Source organism: Berghia stephanieae, chromosome 1 (assembly GCF_034508935.2).
Source record: "Berghia stephanieae isolate SIO BIC M18660-M18661 chromosome 1, UCSD_Bste_1.3, whole genome shotgun sequence".
NCBI classification, from domain to species: domain Eukaryota; kingdom Metazoa; phylum Mollusca; class Gastropoda; order Nudibranchia; family Aeolidiidae; genus Berghia; species Berghia stephanieae.
The window spans coordinates 15,406,203-15,431,759 of record NC_088360.1 but is presented as its reverse complement, the minus strand read 5'-3'; the positions used below and the strand labels follow the sequence as shown (position 1 = coordinate 15,431,759).

The following is a 25,557-nucleotide window of genomic DNA, read 5'->3' as shown; positions in this document are numbered from 1 at the left end:
CTCTTTAATAAAACATTCTTTTACGAAAGCTCTTCTGTTTTGATTTCTCTATGTCAAACAGTCAAACCCAATCCCCTTTTCGTGTCTTTGCATTTTTGTCTCCTGTCTTAATCCTCCCCGATCGGTACTTTTGTCAAAATTTATTTTACAGTTCATCAAAACAAAAATACATCGTTTAAAATCGTACGCGTTGATTTTCCCTACGGCCTCATGTAGGGCAAATAATAAATAACACTTTATTTTCCCTCCCAAAAATGTCCTTATCTAAATTTTAAAAAACTACCATTTCATACTCCCCAAATTTAAAAGGACACACCCTTTTCCCAAAAACTTTCCGGAAAAACACACTAAACCCCGAATTCCGTTTTTTGGGCCCCTTTATTTTCTTTTGCGGTGTTTTCAGACGGTTCACTTTAGCCATTTTAACATTTTTAAAATTTCTTCTCCTTGTCCACGTTCATTACAAAATACATCAAATTAAATACTTTCAACAAATTCAGGCATTCTTTCCCCATTTTCCCAAATCCTTGATAAATTTAAAACACAAAAAGGGTACATTGAAAGGTGGCGCGGCGATCTTTTTCCCATTGGCCCCAATTGTTTGTGGCGTCGTCTCTCTGTCCCCACTTCCCTGCCGTCCACAAATCAGCCTGGCTGGGTATGTATCCGGGCGTCTCTTCGGCATTCTTGGCTGCCTTCAAATCCGCCATCAATTGGGTTTGCTCGGTCTCAGACGGAAAGTCTTCACTACTCAGCCCAGGAGGCAGATGCTTCTCCCAGTTGACCGTTGGTATTGAAGTCAAGGAATTTGCAAGGGACAGGCCTTTTTGTCACTCGTTTTATCATCCTGTGGCTCTTTCTATCACCCCCTTTTCCTTCCACTTTGCACTTCGCCCCAAAAACTCGCCCAGTTCAAACAATTTTCTCCTCCCTTCCTCGACACCAAAGTTGTTTCCTGCTTCTCGCCCCACTCTCAATCGCCTCGCCCCCTAAACACTAAATGCCTTTCTCAAAACCCCCACTTCCTTGAAATTCTCCCCTCACTACGTGGCATCTTTACTCCTCCTTATCTTTTCAAACTCTCCTTGGGGCCCTTCAAAATGTCTAATATACGGGGTCCATTGGTTTAAGGGATGGCTGTCCCAACACCGCTAAAACGAGCTAACGTGTTTTTAAACTCTAATTACATTCCAATTTTGAATTCCTTCCCCCCCCCTCAACATCTGGCGTAACACTGGTAGTCGTGTACCCCTCTAATCTCTTTGCTTGAGTCGGTGCTGGTTTGGTTTTTTATCAAATATGTAGGGTTGAAGAGAGAGAGAAGGTTGGGGGGGGGGGGGGTTTGGGGTTGGGAGAAAACAGTTCAGGGTTTTTGTCAAGAGTGACAAAACAACATTTGACGGAATGTTTACTACACACCAATCACAATAAGTAACAAAACAACCAGGGTTCCCAGGTGAACAGGGGACGACGGTTACGGTGATTGAATAAAAATTTATAATAAAATGATGGATGATTTAATGTCTCGAATGGGGGAAAAAAGGCAGAAGTTAAAGTGAGGATTTTGTATACCTTTATTTTTCAATTGGAAAATCTGAAAAAAAAAAAACACTTAAACGGGTCCGGAATATATCAAAAGATAAAGGGGAAATAAACGGACGACCCAAATTTAAAATTTTAATCCAAGACAACAACAATTATTTGGGGAAAATAGGTAAAATGCCATTAAACCACAGCAGATAGAAAGACGTCTTTAACTTTGGGCCACAAACACAAGTAGCTCGGGTCAGGACGGGGAGACATTCCGAAATTCCACCCCCAGTATTCTTCAATTTTTATTTCCGTTGATCTTTTCAGGCGTTATTTATTCAATTTGTCTCATAAAGAAGCATTTTAAAAACTTAGAAACAAAACCCGATAGATTGTGAAATTTAAAATTTCTAATTTGACCCATATTTTGATTTCGGGCCGCCAAATTTGATTTGTGAAGTAATTTAAAAAATAGGGGCAAGCAGTCGAGGGTTTTTTTTTCTTTAGGGTTAGCCATTTTAAAACTTAGCAAAGGTGCAAGGTGTTGTTTTTCCTATTACTATTGGGTTAATTAAAGGTACTGGGCCGGGTTCCGTTTCTACATACGGGAGGGCCCCATTTTCTCGACGAAAGACTATCTACACGTCCCCCTCAGACAAAAAAAGTAACACGAGAGAACTATTAAATTTTAAAAAAATTCATAACATGCTTTCATTGTTTGTTGTTTCCCGTAAAGTAGATGTCATTGGGACCCCGAGTAAACAATTAGAGATAGGTATATATATTTTATATATTTCCAGTTAACTCTTCACAAGAAACATAAAAATAATAACATTTCTATCGGGCCCCGTGCATTGAAAAATTGCCAAAATTTTTTGGGCCACTTTTCTAGGTGTTTTTCAAGGAGGCACAATTTGCTTTTCGCGATGTAACAGCGGTGAAACAAGTTTACTATGTAGTGGCTTGCTCGACTTTAAACCAGCAATAGAGGCCTGCATTTTCATCCCACCCAAGGAAGGTAAATAAATTGAAAAACTTTGTGTTGCGTTCGGCTTTCGGAAACAGAGAGAGCGGAAACCCCTATTTTAAAATGAATGGTTTGGGGACTTAAAGCTCCGAGTTAATGGAAGGGGTGTTAGTGCTCCTCGCAAACACAAGCCCTGTCTGCTCTTCAGACAGTTATTCTTAAGAAAATTCCGCAAACACAGACTTCCATTAGCAAAGTCGTCCATTGGATGATTACAGGGCACTTCCGGGAAGTGACAATTTTTTTTACGTGTCCTAAACTCTAATCTTTTCAATTTTATCACTTGTGAGTTGACCAAAACCCATGACAGGGGAAATAGATTCCCTGCGGGTACATCAACGGTTTGGTTAAAAATGCCGTCCGATGTGCAAAAACATGAAACTTTAATCATTCAAGAAAAACAAGAGACCGGGAAACCCCAAAAGGGGTCAACAGTAAATTGCTGTCGGCGGTTTCTTACTCAGCCAGGGCCCCAAAATCAAAAATCTCCAATCTGGGTCGTCGAGGAAAATTAAAAAACGACGTTTTTAGTGTATGGGGAAAGTATCTGTCACACCCGCCTGCACCCGACAAAAGTTGGTTCCTCGTATCGCATTACAGCTGCTAAGGTTTTACAATAAAACTTAGGGAAAGGTTTTAAAAACTAAATACTTTATGGATCGCGTCTTTCCCAATGCCCCGACTTATCAAAGCAGATGCAGGGGCCCTTTACTTGAGAGATTTTCAAACGTCATCATAATTGCTTGTGGATTTTCCCGTGGCGCGCCTTATGAGCTGAAACGTTTTCGCACGTACCTTTGTTGGTAAGTTCAGTTTGCGCATACGCCGAACTTCCCCCCATTTCGAGCGACTGCATACTTCAGAAATTTATTGAATAATTTCCGAATTATTTTTAACCAACTTTTTAAAACGGGCAACGGGTGAAAATGCGTGCAACTTTTTAATTCCCCCAACCAAAGGTCGCCCAGTTTCGCACGTGCTGTCGCCTGGCTCAGAGAAAACTCTTTTTGTGCAAAAAGGAATTTTTGGAAAGGGAAAAAAGGGGCCCTAATTCAAAAATCAAAGAGCCCTTGGGCTTCCCCATACCATGGTCCCAGGGTGATGGCACAATTTGGTCCTGCGGAGATTTTGGTCGATTACGATGTACTAACCAGATCGATATCCGCCCAACAATTCATGATTTTCAGCAAACTTAGAGGGTAAGATCATTTTCTCGAAGATCGACCTTGTCAGAGGATCCACCAATTCCCAGTCGTCCAGAAGAGACCCAAAACGGCAGTGATAACCCTTTCGGCCTTTTGGGAGTTTTTTAAGAATGCCATTGGATTAAAAAATGCAGACAGCATTCCAACGTTAATGGATCCATTTTACAAGATTTAGACAAATATTTTTGTTTTAGACGACATTCTGGTTGAAAAGTTAAAACTGAGGCAGGAACCATGGAAATCTAAAAATGGGGATTCGAAAGATTAGAAACCAAGGCCCTTTATCCGTTTTGAGAAATGTCTTTTCGGTTGTGTTGAGATCTCTTAACTTCCTTGGCCATCCATTGCTTTCTGGATCTGCCCCACGGCGACAAAATTGAGGCGGGTTAAACATTTCACAACCAAAAAAAATCAAGCACGTCAAGAGTTCCTGGGGATGTGAATTTTTACCATGTTTCATTCGAGACTAGCCCGAAATACTTCTGACCCCTATATGTGCTTTGAAGTCAAAAACAACGCAAGACATAAAGTGGACGCAGAAAAGTTGAAAGCCTTTACTGACGGTTTAAAAAAGCACTAAGTAACGCTACAATGTTAGCCCATCCTTGCTTTAACTCACCCCTCGCTTTAAAGTCTGAGCTCCGACCAAGCTGGGGGCGTGTCCTGAACAACTTAATCATCAAGGTAATGGGAACCATTGGCATTTTTAGCGGCAGTTACGTAAATGAACAGGAATCAGTACCTTGGGTAGGGAGTTGTTGGATTACTTAGCCATCCTCATTTCCGTTTCATCATTGGAAGGAGACAATTTTTGGGTATTTTTCTGACCATAAACCATTAATCCCTGCCTGTCCAATCAACTGAACCCTGGTCAGGGTCGTCAAAAAAGGCACTTATCTGCCATAACCCAGGTTCAAATGCATCCGACACCCTTTTGGAAAAAAAACACTGTCGCAGATTGTCTCTAAGAGCGTTACAAAATCAGTCTCTAATTGGCTCGATATCAAGCTATGGCGGATCCCAAGAAAATGCTTGAATACCCGGCTTACAAACTGCATTAACAAAGCCTCAAAATCGTTCAAAAAACCTCGTTGCGGGTCCAGAGTTAATTTGTGACATCTCAAAAGGTGACTAGGGGCTATCGTTCCTACGACCCTTTAGAAGACGGTTTTCGAAATTATTCATAAAAATGAGTCATCCCGGAGTTAAGGCCACAGTCACGACTTAACAGCAAAAAAGTTTATTGGCATTTGGGCTTAAGAAAGAAGTGTCAGCATGGGTTAAGCAATGTTACAATGCCAATCGTTCGAAAATTCAAAAATATACGAGCACGTTAGAAACATTCCATGTTCCCCGGAAAGCGAGTTTTTCACATATAAATCATTGACCTCGTTTTGGGGCCATTTTCCTCAGTCAAGGGGGTTCACCCATCTCCTTACTATAATTGACAGGAACACCCGATGGCTGAGGCAATACGTTACAAACCACAACAACAGAAGAATGTGCAAAAGCCCTGATCTCCAATTGGATCTCGCGGTTTGGTATTCCTGTTGATATAAACTTCTGACAGGGGCTCACAATTTACATCCACGCTATGGAAACAGATGGCCAGTCAACTTGGTGTGCAGATTCATCACACAACTGCGTATCACCCTCAGTCCAACGGCATGATTGAACGGTTTCATCGGTCCTTGAAATCATCCTCAAAGCTCGTCTAATAATCCAAATTGGGTGGATGAGCTACCTTGGGTTCTGCTTGGTTTAAGAACTGCACCTAAGGATGATATCGGTCATTCTTCAGCTGAATTAGTATACGGAGAACCTTTAACAATCCCTGGAGAGTTTATACCTGACCATCCTTCAGACTTCCACGCTAAAGACTTTTGGCAACCTTTCGGCAAAACGTGTCCCTTCATTCACCACGGCCAACACATCATCACGGCTATCATCAAACAAATTTACCCAAGAACTTGATGTCAGCGAAATATGTTTACATCCGTGTTGACACCCACCGAGGACCCCTTCAGAACCCGTATACAGGTCCCCTATGTTGTCATAACCCTGGAGATAAACAATTCCTGATCGATGTTGGTGGCAAAGCAGAACGGATTTCGATCGACCGACTTAAAGCTGCATTTGTTCGATTCTACGCAACCAGTTTCCCTTGCCACCCCACCTCGTCGTGGACGCCACCGAATACGAACAGAAACATACAAAACTCCCGTACTGCTTCTGATGATACTAACGTAGTGCCTACTAAGAAGCTATCTCGCTCAGGACGTACCATTAAACGACCTCGGTACTACAAAGATGACTAGTCCGTGTTTGGGGGGATGTGTGGCGATCTCCGTTTCCTACGAACTACGAAGACTTACCACATACTGCTGACTGCAAGACTACTCTACACGTCAGATCAGACAAAAACGTAAACACGAGAGAACTCATTAAATTTATAAAATTCACTACACATTGCTTTCATTGTTTGTTGTTTCCAGTAAAGTAGATGCTACAGTACTAGGTTTTATTTTTTTCTTGGGGTTAGTTGAGGGAATATTATTTGAGTGTTTCCCTTTGTAGGAGCTTTCGGAAAAGCCTCCTCAGGATCGTCTGTCTTTCAACTCTGCTCACGTCTGCTACTTCAGGTTTATTTTCGCAGTTGATTTTCTTACCACAGCCTGTTTTCACACACGGACAACTGTATGATGCTGTGTCACGGTCAGAGGCTATAGTGGCTTACACTTCATGTTGGGCCACACAGAAAAATCAACAGAGGATGTACCAAGTTACACAGACAACGTTGTTTACCAATCTGCCCTCATTAAATGATAGTGGGTACAATTTCGAATGAAAATAGTTCTTTCCCCGCGAAATTGCGGGCTTTTTATGTTTTAAATGACATGAATTAACCATAACACAATTAAATTCCCACAGCTATAAATAAGATAGGCAGAAGTAACTGTTTTGTTAATATAAAATGTTCAAAGGTACTTCATTCCTTGGAAACTTTTAACGTCATTGAAAGTAGGGATACAGATGGAACGAAGTTGACTTCACTAATCTCTATTTTATTATACTTATACAGTCGGTTAGTGATTAGTTCTCACTAAATTATATCAATCAAACTATAAAAGTTAAAGATTACACACAGTTTTGTGTATTATGTTTAATTTGGCTTGTAAATATTATGAGTATTCTACCAAAATGCTTATCATCACTGGCCAAGAACTGAATGCAGGTATGTTTTTGCTATAAAATCATTGACTTCTTCTCCTAACAAATTATTATTGAACGGCTTGTTAATTTCCCAGACTGGGGGAAAGAGCTCTCGAATGGGGGCGATCTATATTCAGGTTTTCACCCAACCAAGTCATCAATCACATGATTTGTTGCTGTACAACGATTGGACATGTCAGAATAAATGTAAACATGCTGCTGTGTTTATGAAAGTTGTAAACATACACAGAGTCATGCTGAGCAAAATGACCATAGGATCCAATAGTCTGATGTCACGTCCGCCAGCCACGAGCAGCCTGGTTCTAAACAAAGAAAATCGGAACTTTTATTTCTTCATGCTGGCTAGAACTTTTCCACATGTCATGGTTTCAGAATGTATAAAAGTCAAAACATGATCAGATTTATAATGTTTTTCTCCTCTGGATACACCTTTATGCTCGTCGGAGAGAAGTATTTCAAAAGGGCGTCCGCCATTGTTCCGATAGTTTAGAACCAGTTACTAAGTTACTGTGCATCTTTACGAGGGAAGTGACGTCACGACTGTTTAATCCTATTTTTGCAATGTGACCAATGATCTCAAACACATGGAAAGGTAATGGATCATCCAATTGCAAAGTGTTCAAAGTCGTCCGATTGACGGTACCTTTTGCATAATTTATTGACAATGCAAATGACAAATTAATTTTATGACAATGAGAGGAGTTCTTGAAGAAGATGTTTCAAATTCGAATTTTCATTGGCAGATCTATCTTCTTTGAGGAAAAAGTACCAATGAAGTATAAAGGTTTGAATTTATTTTTATTAAGTTCATTCAATTTTTGAACATGTGAAAATGGGTAGAAAAGCATGTTTTAAAAGGTAGGTATTGCAATTTGCAACTATTCATTTCTGTTTTTGCAACTGGTCCAAGACATAATAATTTTGTTTTCATGTTTACCGTTGCGTCGTCGCAATAATATGTTGAGAACCACAGAATTGAGAACCAGCTACGTATGCTGAGATAACAACTACTGACCTACATACTTTCTACATTTCCAGATAAATATTATAGCACACATTTTCGGGGGGGGGGGGGGGGGGGGGGGGGGGGGGGGGGGGGTCGCTGGTGCAAATTGGGTTTGTTTGGGTGAAAATTATCAATTTTTTGAAGTGACTGTTTTGACCAATTTATTCAATCCTTATTTCATTCCAACCCATATCTTTGTTGAATGAATAGTCTGAAAACGTAAAAAATGCAATTGAAAAATTCCTACCAACGTTATTGGGCTCAATATCTGACAAATATTGCGTTTTTCTTCAAAACTGTTATCTAATTACCATAAACATTTTTTTGGGATTTTACCATTTAAAAATGTTAATGCTAGATCTTTGAAACTAAAATAGCTGATATGTTACTACAAATAGCTGGCTACTTTGATTTTGTTTTTAATGAACAGTTTTGGGATAATTACTTTTTTCTTCTGCGGGTCCTGTGCAGCTCAAATTTTGAGATCAGACAAAAAACGAAAAATCGATTTTTGGTGGTTCTTGTGTAAAAATATTTGTAGAATCCATTTTCTTAGGTTTCAAAATTCAAAAAGGTGTCTAAAGTTCCTAATATTACCCTTGATTAAGATAATGGTTAGGTAAAATATGAATAAAATGAATGTATTTTTTATCATAATGTCATTTTGACTATCTTTACTCACTATTTAAGTAGAAAGGTAACTGCCAGAATGTGCTATCATTTTGCCACAATGTTTAATAGATGTAAATTTATCACCCTATAAAGAGATTGTTAAATTAGTTTTAGTTTTTGAGTTTGGACATTTTTTCTCTGTAATTATCCTCTAAATTCAGAGACCTCGATAAAGGGTAATAAAGGGACCCTTTGAGGCTGAATATGTAAACATTTGATACAGACACTCAAAGTCAGCTTCTGTAAGGTGGTAGAGGATGCCCTTAGGAGTTAACATGCCTTACACTCGGATATGTGTTCAGATCTACACAAAATAAAGTGATGTGTTAAACGCTTGAGTCAGCATTTTAACCATGTCACCATCTGATAGACTAACATGAGAAATTATTTTTGAATGGAGAGTATCTAATTTTAAACAAGAAACTTCATTTATGTATATGAACAAGCAACAATGATATAATGTTGATGTTACAGTATACCATAGCCACCCCCCTCTTGAGATTAATTATTTATAACATAATTAGCCAACTATTTACTACTATATTAACTTTAAATATCAACATTAAAAATCAAAATCAAAGAAGATTTGATAAATGATGGAGTTCCAAAAAAACGTGTTTATTTTCCAAGATATCCGCCATATCCATGGCAACGAAGAGATTTTCAATTATTGTTTTTTTTTTAAACCAGACAACTTTTTTTTTTTCAAGATACCTGATTATAAACACATTAGTTTGATCCGACGTGTAATTATTTGCTGGTATTTTAACCATATTCCTTATGAGCTCATTGTTATAATGGAAATCTAAAAAGATGACGCAAAATATTGTCATTATCAATTCCAACTCGCAAACCACATACTTTCACCTCTCTCTCTCTCTCTCTCTCTCTCTCTCTCTCTCTCTCTCTCTCTCTCTCTCTCTCTCTCTCTCTCTCTCTCAAGACCCTCGAAAAAAAAGTCTCGCTGTCAAGGCTAAAAGCCCAAGCTCCAGGATTCCTGTTCGAATGTGTATATTATATCACTGCCAGGGCTCTATGTATACAAACATACATATGACTGGTTGCTTGGTTCTACGCTTGTGACAATGATGATGATGATGATGATGATGATGATGATGATGATGATGATGATACGGACGATGATGATGATGATGATGATGATGATGATGATATGATGATGATGATGATGATGATGATGATGATGATGATGATATGATGATGATGATGATGATGATGATGATGATGATGATGATGATGATGATATTGGTGATGATGATGTTGATGATAATGATGACGATGATAATGAGGATTATGATGATAACGACGACGACGACGACGACGACGACGATGATGATGATGGTGATGATGATGATGATGATGCTGTGATGATGTGGTGGTGGTGATGATTGTAGTTGTAGTAGTAGTGGTAGTGATGATGATGTGGTGGTGGTTGTAGTAGTAGTGGTAATGGTAATGATATGGTGGTGGTGGTGGTTGTAGTAGTAGTGGTCGTGATGATGATGTGGTGGTGGTGTTTGTAGTAGTAGTGGTAATGATGCGGCTATGTGGTCTAGTAGTATGACACTCGCTTCCGGATCGGAAGGTCCTGGGTTCGAGCCTCGCGCTCGGCGCATAGTTGAGTCCTCTTTACTCACATTCTCTCACCGTACTCAGGTGTAAAATGAGTACCTGGCCGTTAACAGAGTTGTCTTTGTCCGAAAAATTGTAGTATCGCCTAACGCCTAACAGGCGTCATGTCCGCGTCCTACATGTTAAATGTTGACCAGGGACCCCTTGTAAAGCGCTTTGAGCACATTTAGTAGATATTGCACTATATAAAGCTCAATTAAAAAAAAAAAATATTTCAATGATGATGATATGGTGGTGGTGGTTGCAGTAGTAGTAGTGGTAGTGATGATAATGTGGTGGTGGTTGTAGTTGTAGTAGTAGTGATAGTGATGATGATGTGGTGGTGGTTGTAGTAGTAGTGGTAGTGATGATGATGTGGTTGTTGTGGTTGTAGTAGTAGTTGTAATGGTGATGATATGGTGGTAGTGGTGGTTGCAGTAGTAGTGGTAATGGTAATGGTATGGTGGTATTGGTGGTTGTAGTAGTAGTGGTAATGGTAATGATATGGTGGTGGTTGTAGTAGTAGTGGTCGTGATGACGATGTGGTTGTGGTGGTTGTAGTAGTAGTGGTAATGATGCTATTGTGGTGGCGGTTGTAGTAGTTGAGGTAGTGATGTGGTGGTGGTTGTAGTAGTAGTGGTGGTGGTGGTTGTGGTAGTAGTGGTAATGATGATGATATGGTGGTGGTGGTTGCAGTAGTAGTGGTAGTGATGACGATGTGTTGTGGTGATTGTAGTAGTGGTAGTGATGATGATGTGCTGGTGGTGGTGTAGTAGTAGTGGTAGTGATAATGATGTGGGGCTGGTGGTTGTAGTAGTAGTGTTAGTGATGATATTGTGGTGGTGGTTGTAGTAGTAGATGATGTGGTGGTTGGAAAACACATTACAGGTTATTATAATACATGATTACACACATTCTCTAACTTCATTTTTTGACAGCTTCGTTGTGCCATAAATATACGCAACAGTTCTGAAACATTTTATTGTGGATTTTGATATTGTTTGTTGTTTTTCTTGTGTCGTTATGTTGACATAGATACCGAATGAATGGTAATTACTACATTCTCAGCCAACAACAAAATGGCGCTGAATGCTTTCATTGGTGGACACTTTTTACGCTTCGTACGTATTCTCATTCGTTTAATTCTATGATTATAGGTAATATAAATTTATTAACTTTTTCAAAAGAGAGCGTTTGTTAACAACAATGGCGTCTGAGATACTGAACAAACTTTGTAACAAAGCAAAGCTTGAACGAGATCGTGGGTTTGAGGAGCTAAAATCACATTTGAATAATCAACCTGACGAACAGACACTGGATGCCATTGAAAACGACTTACTATATTGCATCAACTCCTCTGACGAATGGGAGACTCGTCATGGAGGGATGCGTGGTGCGATTTGCGTTTTGCAGCAGACGAAATCCAAACGTAATCTTGAGGAACATGCAAGGGGTTTTTCTATGGCTCTCGTTGACAAAGCCCTGAATCTTTTAGATGATGGCGAATTTCGAGTGAGGATTGTCGCAGGTGAAATGAGCTTTTGTAAAGCTAACGATTTAAAGTTTTCAGTTTCAGGGATTTCCTACGTAGAAATTAAGAGACTGAACAAACGCTGTGACGTGATTATCCCCAGACACTACACCTGTCTGGGGATAACCAATTTCGTTATCCCAAGACACATATTTGAAACTCCGCTCTTTTAAACAATTATTCACATTCCAGAATATGGAATGTTTCCGAATGCACATAGAGATAAGGAAAGTTAATAAAACATCTATAAAAACATAAAATTAACCAACACATCAGTTGTTACTATCTGCATATACACATATGCGTCGACTTCGAAGTGGGTGTCATGGCCGAATGGTTTAGTCGTCTGCCCTGGAAGTTTTACCAGAATCGACGTTGTGGGTTCGAATCTTGGTTCCGCCACTTTAAAATTTTTTTTTTTTAATTCCGTCTTCTTTTTACAGAACATTTCATTGCAAGGGATAAATGTCCCAGTTTCAAATATCTGTCTGGGAATAACGAAATTTGGTTATCCCCAGACAGGTGTCTGGGGATAACGAATTTTCATTATCCCCAGACAGGTGTCTAGGGATAATGACAGCCCTGAACAAATCTCATATCCCATTCCTTTGTTATTTGTATTACATTTTTTTTTCTTTTGCAAACAGGGTGTGGTACCCTTAATCTGAGAGGTTTTGAGGGTGTAAAATTGACTTAATAATTTTGGTTGTAAACTTTACAATGCAACAGCTTCACATGGGATACTTATTTTGAGAAAGAAAAAAAAAGTTTATTCAAAGTAATTTTTTTTTTTTCCACTTGAGCTTTTATATTATAAGTATTAGGGCAATATCCACTAAATGTGCTCAAAGTGCTTTACAAGGCGTCCCTGATCAACAACAAAATGTAACATATAGAACGGGACATGACACCTGTTAGTGTTAGGCGATATTGCAATTTTTTTTTTCAATAGAGACAACGCTGGTAACGTCCAGGTACTCATTTTACACCCTGAAGATGCAATGTGAGCAAAGGACTCAACTATGTGCTGAGTGAGGCTCGAACCCAGGATTTTCCAATCCAAAACGAGTCATACCACTAGACCACATCAATCCCATACGTGTAGAGTTTTTGTAGAGTGGGAAAAAAACGATTATGCTCTTTTGTGCAGCATAGTCTGACACCATTGTCTTGACTATAGATTTTAAAATGTCTGATATTAACCATAATGCCCAAGTAAACTGGGGGTTAATAAACTTGCCCAGGTAAATATGACTGTGAGACTTCCCAACGTAATGTCAAACCATTCAGTCAGTTCACTGAGCTTCCATAGATATGTGATCATTAATAAGAAAATGATGTACTTCTATTTTTTTTTAGGAGAACTGCTGGGGTTGCTTTGCTCCATTTTGGGAGAGGCTGTTTATGAAGATGGAAGGGATAAGATTTTGTCTGGGATACAAACCAACTTGGAACGGCATGGCCTTTCAGAGGATACAGTTGTCAATCATGAAGACAATGATCCTCCAGAAAGTATCCTCGGAATGTCTCCTAACACACAGTCATCATGGATTGAAAGGGTGAGTGAAAGGTATCCTTTGGTTGTGCATTTGGTTTATTTTCATTGCTGTGGATTCTATGCTATTCTTATGCCTTTGGAAATTTCTATTTACCCTTCAACAGCATGCCTGATTTTTCTTTCAAACAACGACTTACTTGACTTATTGCCTTTTGCCATCAATGTCGTCCTACTTTGCAGCTTTGGCTGTTTTGCAGATCAAGATTGTGAAAGCAATCCACTCATTTCTTTTCTGTGCTATCACTATCATTCTCTGTGATTCTAATCGTGTGTGATGTTAATTGCAGTGTATTATTTTGTCTTTTTAGGTCTTTGTTGAGAGTTACAGGAGGTTTTCCTCTGGTTCGTGTACTTTTTGCACTGAAATAACACTATAGTTTTATTGCAGGGATGACCATACCTTGAAGAAGAATGTGACCAAGAAGTCTCCACCTTGCTTCTTAATTGTAATTAAAATTAATAATTAATTTTTAATTGTAATATCGCCTCACAGGCATCATGTCTTGTCCTACATGTTACTTGTTGCTTTTGGCTAGGGACCCCTTGTAAGTGTTTTAAGCACATTTAGTGGATATTGTGCTATATAAATGCTCTTGTTTTTTGTTTTTTTTTCTATGTTTTATTTGATATTTTTGTTGGATAGTATAAGCCAAGGACTCTTCTTAATTATTTTCTGTCTAATGTCTAATTTGTTTTTCTTTGATTTTGTTAATACCTACATATAACAGGATAGATTTGATAATTGAGTTGTATAATTTAATTCTAGTTTTCTGTTTGATCTCTTCTGTCCTTTTCCATATGTTTGTGCATTTGTAAAGTGCAACTATTGATATATGTTTGCAATAATTGATGTCTTCTTTATTACATAGAATTGACATTACCTCTTTTGACGTTTTCCAGTCTTTTGGAAGGCTTGTTGATGGTTGGTTGCTCCGTTTTGTCTATATTGACTTTGAGATGATAGAAAGTACTCTCCAAAACTATCATCTCAAAGTCAATAAAGACAAAACGGAGCAACCAACCATCAATAAGACCTCCAAAAGACTGGAAGAAGAAGAAAAAGAAGAAGAAGAAGAAGAATCTAAATAATATAAATAATAATAATAATAATAATAATAATAATAATAATAATAATAATAATAATAATAATAATAATTCAACTCTGATAAAGTACATCAGATCTAGTGTGTGCATATCACTGGCCAACCCCTTAAGAACTTTGTACACAAAATATATAAATATACACGACTGACCTGATCATGACCTCATCACATTAATGAAATAGAAAGTACTCTCCAAAACTACTTCATTAATGTTGGCTTGTGCCATCAGCATATATTAATCATGTGTTATTTTGTCAAACATGTAGTTTTGTCTAGTCTTTTAGGTGGATAATGACAAGAATTGGATTCAAACTGTCTCTTTGCAGTGTTGCGAAATTTCTTTTAAAGGATCTGCTTGCTTCTGCTCGTGCAATCTTTACATTTAATAAAGTTTTATGCAGTAAGTACTTATTACTCATAGTTCATATTCCTCAATAAGATCTTTGAATATATCGAGAAGTTTGCTTTTATTTATAGTGTCAAATGCAGCTGACATGATCAGGTCAGTCATTTTGATTTATATATTTTGTGTACAAAGTTCTTAAGGGGTTGGCCAGTGATATGCACACACTAGATCGGATGTACTTTATCAGAGTTGAATTATTATTATTATTATTATTATTATTATTATTATTATTATTATTATTATATTATTATTATTATTATTATTATTATTATTATTATTATTATTATTAATATTATTATTAATAATTATTATTATTATCATCATTATTATTATCATCGTTATTAATATTATTATATTCTTCTTCTTTCTTCTTCTTTCTTCTTTCTTCTTCTTCTTCTTCTTCTTCTTCTTCTTCTTCTTCTTCTTCTTCTTCTTCTTCTTCTTCTTCTTCTTCTTCTTCTTCTTCTTCTTCTTCTTCTTCTTCTTCTTCTTCTTCTTCTTCTTCTTCTGTTTCTTCTTCTACTTCTTCTTCTTCCTCTTCATCTTCTTATTTTTGTTATTGTTATATTCAGATAATTAATGAGTCAACTTATTATTAGTGAAATCATCTCTCATCAGAAGACAGTCATTGACTTCGTAAAGGACGCAATGTACATGGAGCAATGTATGCAGACAACCTTGTGATCTGGTGCTTTAAAGAATATACCACCACAGTCTGCTATAGGATTCAACAGGTCCTGACAAATTTAGAAAACGACAAAACATTGGCTCATCAAAATAAACAAGACTAAAGCCACCTACACCATCTTTAGCCTTCCTCCCAAGGACCAAAGGATAATATTAAAATTATGGCCATTCACTTCCCCAAGGAAATAGCCCTATATACCTCGGAGTCACCTTTGAATCACAATTCAAGCTTATGAAGAAATTAGCTAGCTTCATATGGGGAGCAGATGCTTCAATACTTCACAAGATGTATACTGGAAGGATCAGCTCAGTTTTTGAATAGGAGTACGGCACGAGGCACCGCAGCCAGATGAAACTTTGATAAGCTGGATAGGATTCAAAATCAAATGTGTAGCATTATCACAGGAGGCATGAGATGCACTCCAATCCAAGAACTTGAATCAATGTCTCACCTCAACTCCATTAAGGATCTCCATAAAATGGAGGCAGCCAAAAAAAGGAGACTTCCTGACCATCCTATGAATACAAGAATGACAGAGCCAGCTAAAGGAAGACTAAAGATGAAGAGCTTCACCCACCAAGCAAAAGCACAGGAGAAAGAACACAGAATCGACACGCTGAAACCAAAAGAAATAATGAATTTCACCAGAATCTCAATCTGGAATAGACATAATCTACCACAATTATGCCCCACTATTCCACAAATCGAGAGGAAAGACACACAGTCCCAAGATGATAAAAGACATTACACACTGCAATACATGGACATAAAATTTCCAGATGTTTGGACTAGAGTGTACACTCTCACAGATGGCTCTGATGAAAATGATGTATGTAATGGAGGAGCAGGAATAAACATAAACTATCCAAATGGCAAAGAGGACAAACTTTTTTTATGGAAACAGGACTGCACTCTACCGATTACACACAGAGCTGAAGTAGAGGCATTAAGAGAAGCTACAACTTATCTTGCAATTAATGTAAACACAACATAGTAGATAGTAATCTTGACTGACGCCTTCTCGGTTGTTCGGAAGCTATAGAACCCTGAGTTAAAAGATAGTGAAATCGAAGATCTTTTCACATCCCTAGATCTATTATGCAGGTCCCATCATGTTGTGCTTCAATGGTTACTATTTCACAGCACCACTAGAGGTAATGAAGTTGCACATATATTCACTAAGGAAGGAACCCAATTGCTAGAGGAGAATGGTGCTTCATTATACAAAGAAACATAAGAACGTCATAAGATCCCGGTTCTTGACTGTTGGAATGAGCAGCATCCGAACTACTACAGAAATTACCCATTTTATCAGTTGACCAGTCAAGAGCAGGTTGTAATCTCTAGGATGCGAATTGGTCATTATAGATTAAACCACAACCTCCATACCAAATCCAAGGTGGAAACTACAAGTCAGTGCCCCGATGGAACAGGAAGTATGACAGGTGAGCACAACCTACAGAATTGCCCAACCCTCTCTTAGGAGAAAACAAAATACTGGCCACCGACTGTCCAAACCAGCCCGAGGAGTAAACTCCGATCCATGGCAGCCTGGAGGATCTCCAGAGGACATCAGCATATCTGGTGGAAAGAAGACTTACCATCTGATTGAACACAAAGAAGAAGACACTTCATGCAAGGATCGTGCAAGTGACATAGAAGAGCTCTTAACACATTTACAAATAATACTTTATGAAGAATCAAGAAAAATGGTTAAAGAGCTCTATAGAATAAGTTATCTGATCCTTGTTTTGATTCAAATGGAGAGAGAGATATTGAACACTGGGTAGGGTTCCTACATCCCATAGTGGGCAGGGAGGTACTTGCTGTGCCTTCTATCCTCCTTTATCTGTTTTCCAATTGCTTTCTGTCTTTGTCTTGGGGTGAGATTGTTTGGTTTTTCCTGACCTTGGCCATAGTCCTTGGCTGGGAGGGAAACAGTCGAATGTATAGTTATAGTTTTGGGAGATGATATTTTTTTCCTTGTAAATCATCTCTCTTTGTTATTCTTTTCATTTTTAACATATGATTTGTAAACATTTGAGTGTATTCCTCTTAGTGGGGATCTGTGCTTGTGTCTGGATGAGACTTTTAGGTGATCTCAAACTGAGTACTTTGATAGTGTGCTCTTGGAATCTGCATCTGTTACCTTTTTGAACAAATTCCCCTTTGTCTTACCTTTTCTTGGGTGCTTTAATCGTAATTCTAGAACTTTTTACTATCCCATTTTCTTCCTTTTTACTGGCGCTGATATGACCTTAATGTGTTGCAAGCGCCGTTAAACCCTTAAAAACAAAAACAACAGAGATTGAACAGTGTGTGCAATGAATCAATTGTACAATGTTTGTTTGTTTTTTTGTTTTTAAATTTAAATTGAGAAGAATGAATATTAAATTGGTTTAAAAGTTTTAGGTTTATCAAAATTCTCTTTATTATTTTTTTTCTCTTTTTATTCTTTTAATTTTAATCTTTAAAAATGTTCATTGTAGTTTTACAATTTTATTCTTTTCCTCCCTTTCACAGAGATCCAGTAACTCATCCCAAATATTTCACGATACAGCAGGATGGAAGTCTTTGGAAACTTACATGAAGTAAGTCAAGGTCATTTTGTTATCACATCAGCTATCAGTAGGAACCTACTCCAAACTGCACAATTTTGACATCAGTGGGACTTTCTCTCTCAAAATATCGTTTTTTAAAAACTGCACTTCACAATTGAGGGAACATATTTCCAGGACATTTACAAGTGCTATTTTTCTTATTTCTAAAAATATCAAAATTTATTTGATTAGTGCTGCTGGAAATATAGATTAGATTGATTCTCTTTTGTTAACATTTCATCAGAAGTGTTTTGATAGCCAAATTTTGTCCCTTTGGCACTCTCCATGGAGGCTGAACTATGCTGATGATTGTATTTATTCACAAATGGTTTCAATAGATAGTATGCAGATGACGTCACTCAGGCCTTTGTTATTGTTTTTGCCATCCGCGTTTGTGAGTTGTTCTCACTACACAGGATTAACCAGACTATAAAAGTTCATGGTTACACAGAGTTTGTGTGTTGGTCCGTTATACTTCCGGATGGCAATGTTATGAACTCCTCAGCCAAGCGCATTCTATCTATATAATGGAAAAAGAGATCTCTTTTTTTTTGTTGCTTTAACTATTTAGGGTCACTGATGATTTGCTACTTGAAATTGACAAGAAAATTGTCATTCTTGTCCTTCTTGATTTATATGCTGCCTTCGACATGATCGACCATAAAATCCTTGTCGATCGATTTCAAAACAGTTTTGTAATTAAAGGGGAGGTCTTAAACAGGAATCAATATTATCTGACATGTTGCACACCAAGAGTGAGAGTAAAAGAAGATATATCGGAGACCAAGAACCTCAAATATTAAGACCTGTCCTCTTTACATTATATATGCAGCCACTCACTAAAATTTTAATAAAATATAACATAATTACCATCTATTCACAGATGACACAAAAATATATATGGCATGTGAGCAAAACGGTCTAAGCTAAACAGAACTTACCATGGAAAAGTGTGTACTTGATTTTAAAAATTGGATGGCAACAAGTAAATTAAAGTTGAATGATGAAAATACTGAAATTGTCATTTTTAGGTGATTCCAATATGACAAATACTACTGGAGATATCAAATGTAACATAAATGGCTCGATTGTGCAAAGTTTCCCCCTGTTAAAAAAACTCGGCATCTTTATGGATTAGAATGTGACATTAGACTGACACATAGAATATTTTTCTTAATGCCTAAATTTCCAACTTAATTAACAGAATTGGTAAAGTTAAAAACTACATAAATACAGATGTGACATAAAAAAACATGATTACTTTATTGGTTCTTTCAAAACTAGACTATTGTAACTCTCTCTTTTTGAACCTCACCAGCGAGAGAATACTCAAGTTGCAAAGATTTCAAAACAATGCTGCAAGATTAGTGCCCAGTTTGTTATTTTCCAAATTGAATCGTTGATGCCCCTATAAAGCGCTGTGAGCACTTCCTCGGATATGACTGAGCGCTCAACAAATATGATATATTATTATTATTATTATTATTATTATTATTATTATTATTATTATTATTATTATTATTATTATTATTATTATTATTATTATGATTATTATTATTATTATTATTATTATTATTTATTATTATTAACTTGCAAACCTTTTTAAAATCTGAGGTAATTCTATCACCCATTGACTCAAATGGTTATTTAGAAAATCTGCTTGGCCGTAATGATCTGCCAATTATTATTATTTTTTTTTTGTGTGCAATCACCATCTGGCCACCCTGTTTCCAGATTTGTTTGCGTGCACCTACAAACTTTATTACCCGACTGATTTTGATTGCTTATGGCATGCTCATTTTGTTCTACATTAATTTCCACAATACAGTAGTATAGTATGATAATTAAAAGAGATGAGTGCCTGTCCGTAAAAGCCTTTATTTCACTGTAAATATTGCGGGTTCTCCACTAATGATAATAATAATAATAATAATAATAATAATAATAATAATAATAATAATAATAAACATAACAATAATAATCATAATAATAATAATAATGAAAATAACAATAATTAAATAGTAATAATAATGATGATGATTATAATTATTTCTATTAGTTTTAATATTGCCACTCAAACTTTGTTGAACTCATTGATAAATGTGTCCATAGTATTTAAGATATGTTATGCATACCCATATGGTAGATGAACATCTAGTAGTACTGACATTTTTCCATTTTCCACCCTTCCCCTCATTCTTCACCTACCTAGGTGTCTACAGAGTGTGATTCTGGGATATGGTCCTGGGTTCAACCAGTTTGTGGATCAAGAGTTACTGGACCTGATATTTGAGACACTTTCCCACACAAATCGTTTTGTAAGAGAGACTGGGTACTATGTGTGTGGGGCATTGGTGACATGTGGGGCGAAAAATAAAAGTGAGTTGTTACCTATCGTGAAAGGTTAAATACGGAGCATTATAGGTGGGTCTTTGTAGCCTTGTGGTATGAATCATGGCCTCTGACATGAAATGCCATCTTGCGAGTCTTGATGTGTGTGCTCAAAGATGACTTCCTGGTAAACGGCACTCAACTCACATTCTTTCGCTGAATTCAGGCATGAAATAAGTACCTGATTTGTAACAGCATTTCCTCTAAACATGTCATATTTATTCCAACTTGTTCAATGTTGTTGTTTACCTTGGACCCCTTGTAATGTTATTTGGGCAAATTTAGCAGATATTGTGCTATATAAAAGCTTATGTTTTTAATTTACTTTTAGATTTTGATGGTCTGGAAAGTTCAACTAGTAGAGCGCAAGTTTTAAAAGCAAAGGAACCAGTTTCAATCCTGGATTGAGTCCAGCATATTTTTTTTTTGGTTCTTTCTGTCCGACTCCTCTGTCTGCCCAGCAGGAAATGATTAGATTTGTCTGCCAGAAATGGGCGGAAAGTCGCGAGCACCAGATAGATAAGTGTTCATTAAAAATTTTTTAAAAAATTTATTTTGCAATATAGTGTTTTTCATTTCCTTATCTTTGTTAATTTAATGACTTAGTTTTCTGAAAGGCAATGAAATGAATTTCATCTTATCTCCTGTGTTGATATGTGTTATGACCAAATAGGAATTACAAAATTAAAATAGAATCCATGAACCTAACAAAGGTCATGACATAGATGATTCAGCCCCACTCCCCTGTTTACTTTTTAGTTCGCCCCCATTTCCACTCTATATAGTCATACTTTGGGACAGTTTCCTCCAGCTGCTGTAGGTGCTGAGACTTTACTTTTGAATATAACCCCCAAAAAACCTTAGCTTTCATAATAGTGCTCTAGCCCTTTTTTTTTGCGGTGAAAACAATTTTCAAATCGTCTCAAGCCAACAGCAAAGCTGAGCATCTGAAAAAATTAATGTATTATGTTCAAGAGAGACGATGTTATTTCTGGTGAGACACTCATTTTACACATCAGTATGGTTGGAAAATGAGTAAAGAAATAAAGAGCGTTGTAGAAGGAATGAAATTGATGTCACTCAGCTCTTTGTTATTGTTTTTAGCCAGGCATTTTTATAAGTAGTTTTCACTAAATTGTTTTAATCAGACTACAGATGTTTAAGGTTACAATTAGTTTTGTGTGTTGGTATGTTTTATCTGGCTGGCAGATGTTGTGAGTTTCTTAACTAAAAGTATAGCGTCATTCTAAGGAATCAACTTTCTGCTGCCCACAACAGTACACCAACTTTTGACCTACAAGTCACCAGTCAAGTGTCATGCCATTAGACCACACATTTGCCCTGATCACTGCAGACTTAAATAGGATTTGTTAATTTTAATGTTAGGATTTGTTAATTTTAATGTTAAGCTGTTAGAACCTGTGGGCTGTAGAAAGTCTTGAACTAAAATGAATGTAACAATTAAAATGAATGCAACAACAAAAAATAATAATCCTCCCCTTGAAAAATACTTAACTCAGAATGTTTTGGGTTAAAAACCTTCTTCAGCTCAGATCAAACCAATTAAAACATTATCACTTTTTGAAGAATCTAGAAAAGTGAGTGAGGAGCTCTTCTTAATCAGTGCTTTTATTTGAAACGGCCCAAGACTCTACAGAAATTAATAAGTCCAGCTTTAACGTCAGTTTAAATCTTCCTCTCTAGTTATTTACAATTTAAGATATAGTCTTCAATTCAGATTTTCTTCATTGAAGAAATGTGATGAAACTTTTCCTCATAAATCCATGGATTTTGTCCTTTTCCCAATTGTATTCCTTATGATCTTCAATCCGTGGATGTTTCCCCCATTTATCTTTTTTTTCTGGGACTTTAAGTATTCTTGAATGTACCGATCCTGTTGCTCGGCTTTATTGCTATTGCGAGAGGGTCAATCAGATCTTGTACTTTTTCTTTTCAGACGAAAATGATAGTCAAGCCAAACTAGCAGAAACCAATGCAATATTCCGTCATGGCCAGATGTTTTCAGTGTACCTAGCCAAAGGTTTGGCAGACAATTGGAGTCAGGTAAGACTGTTTACATTAGTAACTTCTGATTATATTTTTCCTTTTAAAATCTATATTTGAAGGTCCTTGCTCTCAATATGCTGTGGATGGAGATTTTCAGTCATATGATTATCTTTAATGTGACATCTCAATCATGTATTATATTGGGCAGTGCTGATGGTTTTCCTCGGATCCAATCCAATCCAATCCAAAATAGTTGCCACAACTAGATGTGATGGGGTGGCATTGACATAATATCTATCTTTTGGTTTTAAACTGGTCGAGATAACTATCGAATATTGTCAGGTTATTGGTTGCTCTGACATTTTCAGGAAAGCTGTTCCATGCATGAATGGTATTGGGGAAGAACCACTGTTTGTGCGCATTGATTCTAGCAGTGCATATGCATTTTCTTTTCTCCATGGTTTTTAGCGGTCCAAGTACCATCCTTTGTGATACTCCTGTTAGCAATGACATTGGTGATGATATTTTGTTTTCTGTGTGCGGCCGATGAGAAAGGTTTCAACCCATGAGTATAAATTGTCTGAAATGTCATAGTTACTGCGATTTTGGAATCAGAGGAAGAATTTCCCCCAATCATATGTACTGGCAGTGAGAGACTTGATGTGTGATGGAACGAACAAGTGATTTCCCACTTTTCAGAAGTTAGCTAGAGTATCAATGATAATTTATCATCTCAATTACTCTAAAAGTGGGATAAATGCAGTAAAAAGGAGGCTTAAAGGCATTTGCTCAAAATTGCTCAAAATTTTCTCCTTTTTCACTTTTTGTCACCATCAGCTTTGATTGGGTGAACCAGATATTAAGAATAACTTTAAAGTCTAAATTATAAAATTTTATCTAAATTAGTAATGCCCCATTGAGAAGGTTGAATGCAACTTCATCAAACATTGGGTCTCAAATTTTGTAGCTCTGTTTTTTTTTTTTTTGACATAAAATTGTTGGAATCTGGTTCACCCTGACACAGCACGGAATAGGTAAAAAAATGTGGGATATGATAAAATAATTTCTCTCCATAATCATCTCTTCATTAGTTGCAGTGCTTAATGGGAATAGTTTTACCTGTGAGTGTACTTCTATTAGTTTGCCTGAGGGTGGAACTTTTAGATGGTCTCATATTAGGCAAGTGCATTGCTTGTAGGATCCGCTTTTTCTAAATATGTGAACTAACTAGTCTCCTTTGCCTTACTTTTACTTTGGTGTTTCTTAGGGAAAAATAAATCTAGCCCTTTAATTCTTTTTACCTTTTTTTTTTCTTTCTTCCTTTTTTTTTTAAAAACCGTTATTGTTATGATCTCCTCAAAGAAGCACATGCACAGTAAAACTTCTTAAAACAACAGGAGGGAAAAAAAAGAACTTTATTTTGATTTTAAGTTAAGAAAATAAATATAGACTTTCCATAGTTCTATGCTCATTGTGGCTTCACAATGCTTCACTTACTTAAAAATTACACCATGAAAAAATATATCTGTGCTTTAATCTATATAGACATGTATAATTTACTAAATCTCTCTGAATAAGTATTATCATTTCCTGTATTTGGTTCTCACCCTCAGGTTCGTATGGCAGGATCAGTTGCCACACGCCAATTTTTATCTAATCTGCCATCACAAGAAGCAAAAGAAAAATTCTTTCCTTCCCTACTTCCTCCAATGTGCCTTAACAGGTTTGAAGTTTTCTTATTCCATGCTCAAAGCTAGATGTCTTTCGTTCTTGTCTTTTCTTTTCTTTCTTTATTTTTCTTTTCTCGATGTTGAATTTTCTATTGACCTTAAGATAAGGAAAACGATTATGTAGATTTATCATTTGGCTTGATGAAGGAGAAACCCTTAATGCCAATCATTTGTTTTATGTTATTTGCTGAAGCTTCTCATATCTATTATTATGTACATTCTCATTTGGACTCAATGCTTCAGGCTCTATATATAAATCACTTTTAGGATACAACGTATGATAATGTTGTTCATTACAGGCCTGTAAATTCTCAGGCTGTTGCCTGAAATCAAACAATCCATTATCCAGGACATACTTTTAAGACAACTTAAAGAAATTTGATCCTGTTTGAAAAAAAAAGATAATTATAGCCTAAATTAAAATTTAAAAATCACGGGAAACTTAAAACAGTGGATGACAATACCCAGGCCTGTAAATCCTCTGACTATTGTCGGATTTCCGACAGTACGATTTTGCTCTATAAGTGCTAATATTAAATTTAAATAAATTAATAGTAAAAATGAAATTCGTAACGTCAAAGAACAGAACCAATAAAAAAGAAAACAAAAGAGTTTTATTTCGTTCCTCGAAAAAGTCAGATTTTATTCCGTTTCAAATGCTGACTTAAAAAAACAAAACGAAAAAAACCTTTTTATTTGTTGCATCAAAGACAAAACACAACTAGGCCGCCTATCAGTTAGCTATAATATTAATATTATGCCACCTACATGCTCCGCTAGACGTGGATGTATTCACTGCCTGGCTACTGTGCCACAGCCAGTGAGAGAAGGTCACAAAATTCGCGCGAGTCGTCGAACACACACCTAGTCAGTAAATAACTAACACGCACAGAAGTGTGTCGAATTGGACCGGAGGGCTTGTCTCTATTTTGCTACCGACACACATGCATTTCTCCGTCCCTTATCTGTTTGTTGCAATGATTCATTCTTTCCATCTGGATGTGAGATGGAAGAGAAATAATGTGAAATAACTATTTTTCTTCGAAATATATATTCTTCTTTGAAAGCTCTCACACGACCGCACCACCTTTTCTTCTTCTTCTTCGTTGTCGTCATCGTCTTAGTCTTCTTCTTCTTCTTCTTCTTCTTCTTCTTCTTCTTCTTCTTCTTTTCTTTCTTCTTCTTCTTCTCTTCTTCTTCTTCTCTCTTCTTCTTCTTCTTCTTCTTCTTCTTCTTCTTC

At 36.8% G+C, this 25,557-nt stretch overlaps 2 protein-coding genes across 2 annotated transcripts in view; both read left to right on the top strand.

Moving 5' to 3' along the window:
* The first annotated feature begins 5,735 nt into the window (after window positions 1–5,735).
* LOC144973282 (uncharacterized) lies at window positions 5,736–6,080 on the top strand. The gene has a single exon (XM_078915960.1). It carries the CDS (start codon window positions 5,736–5,738, stop codon window positions 6,078–6,080), a length of 345 nt encoding a protein of 114 aa, XP_078772086.1.
* Window positions 6,081–11,486: 5,406 nt separating this feature from the next.
* LOC144968839 (uncharacterized) overlaps window positions 11,487–25,557 on the top strand; it is a 36,762-nt gene continuing 22,691 nt past the window's right edge. The window contains exons 1-6 of the mRNA XM_078907582.1: window positions 11,487–11,831; window positions 13,194–13,393; window positions 18,113–18,180; window positions 20,402–20,568; window positions 22,538–22,644; window positions 24,201–24,310. Of these exons, the coding sequence (XP_078763708.1) occupies window positions 11,510–11,831; window positions 13,194–13,393; window positions 18,113–18,180; window positions 20,402–20,568; window positions 22,538–22,644; window positions 24,201–24,310 (974 nt within the window). The 5' untranslated portion in view covers window positions 11,487–11,509. The remainder of the gene's footprint in view (window positions 11,832–13,193; window positions 13,394–18,112; window positions 18,181–20,401; window positions 20,569–22,537; window positions 22,645–24,200; window positions 24,311–25,557) is intronic.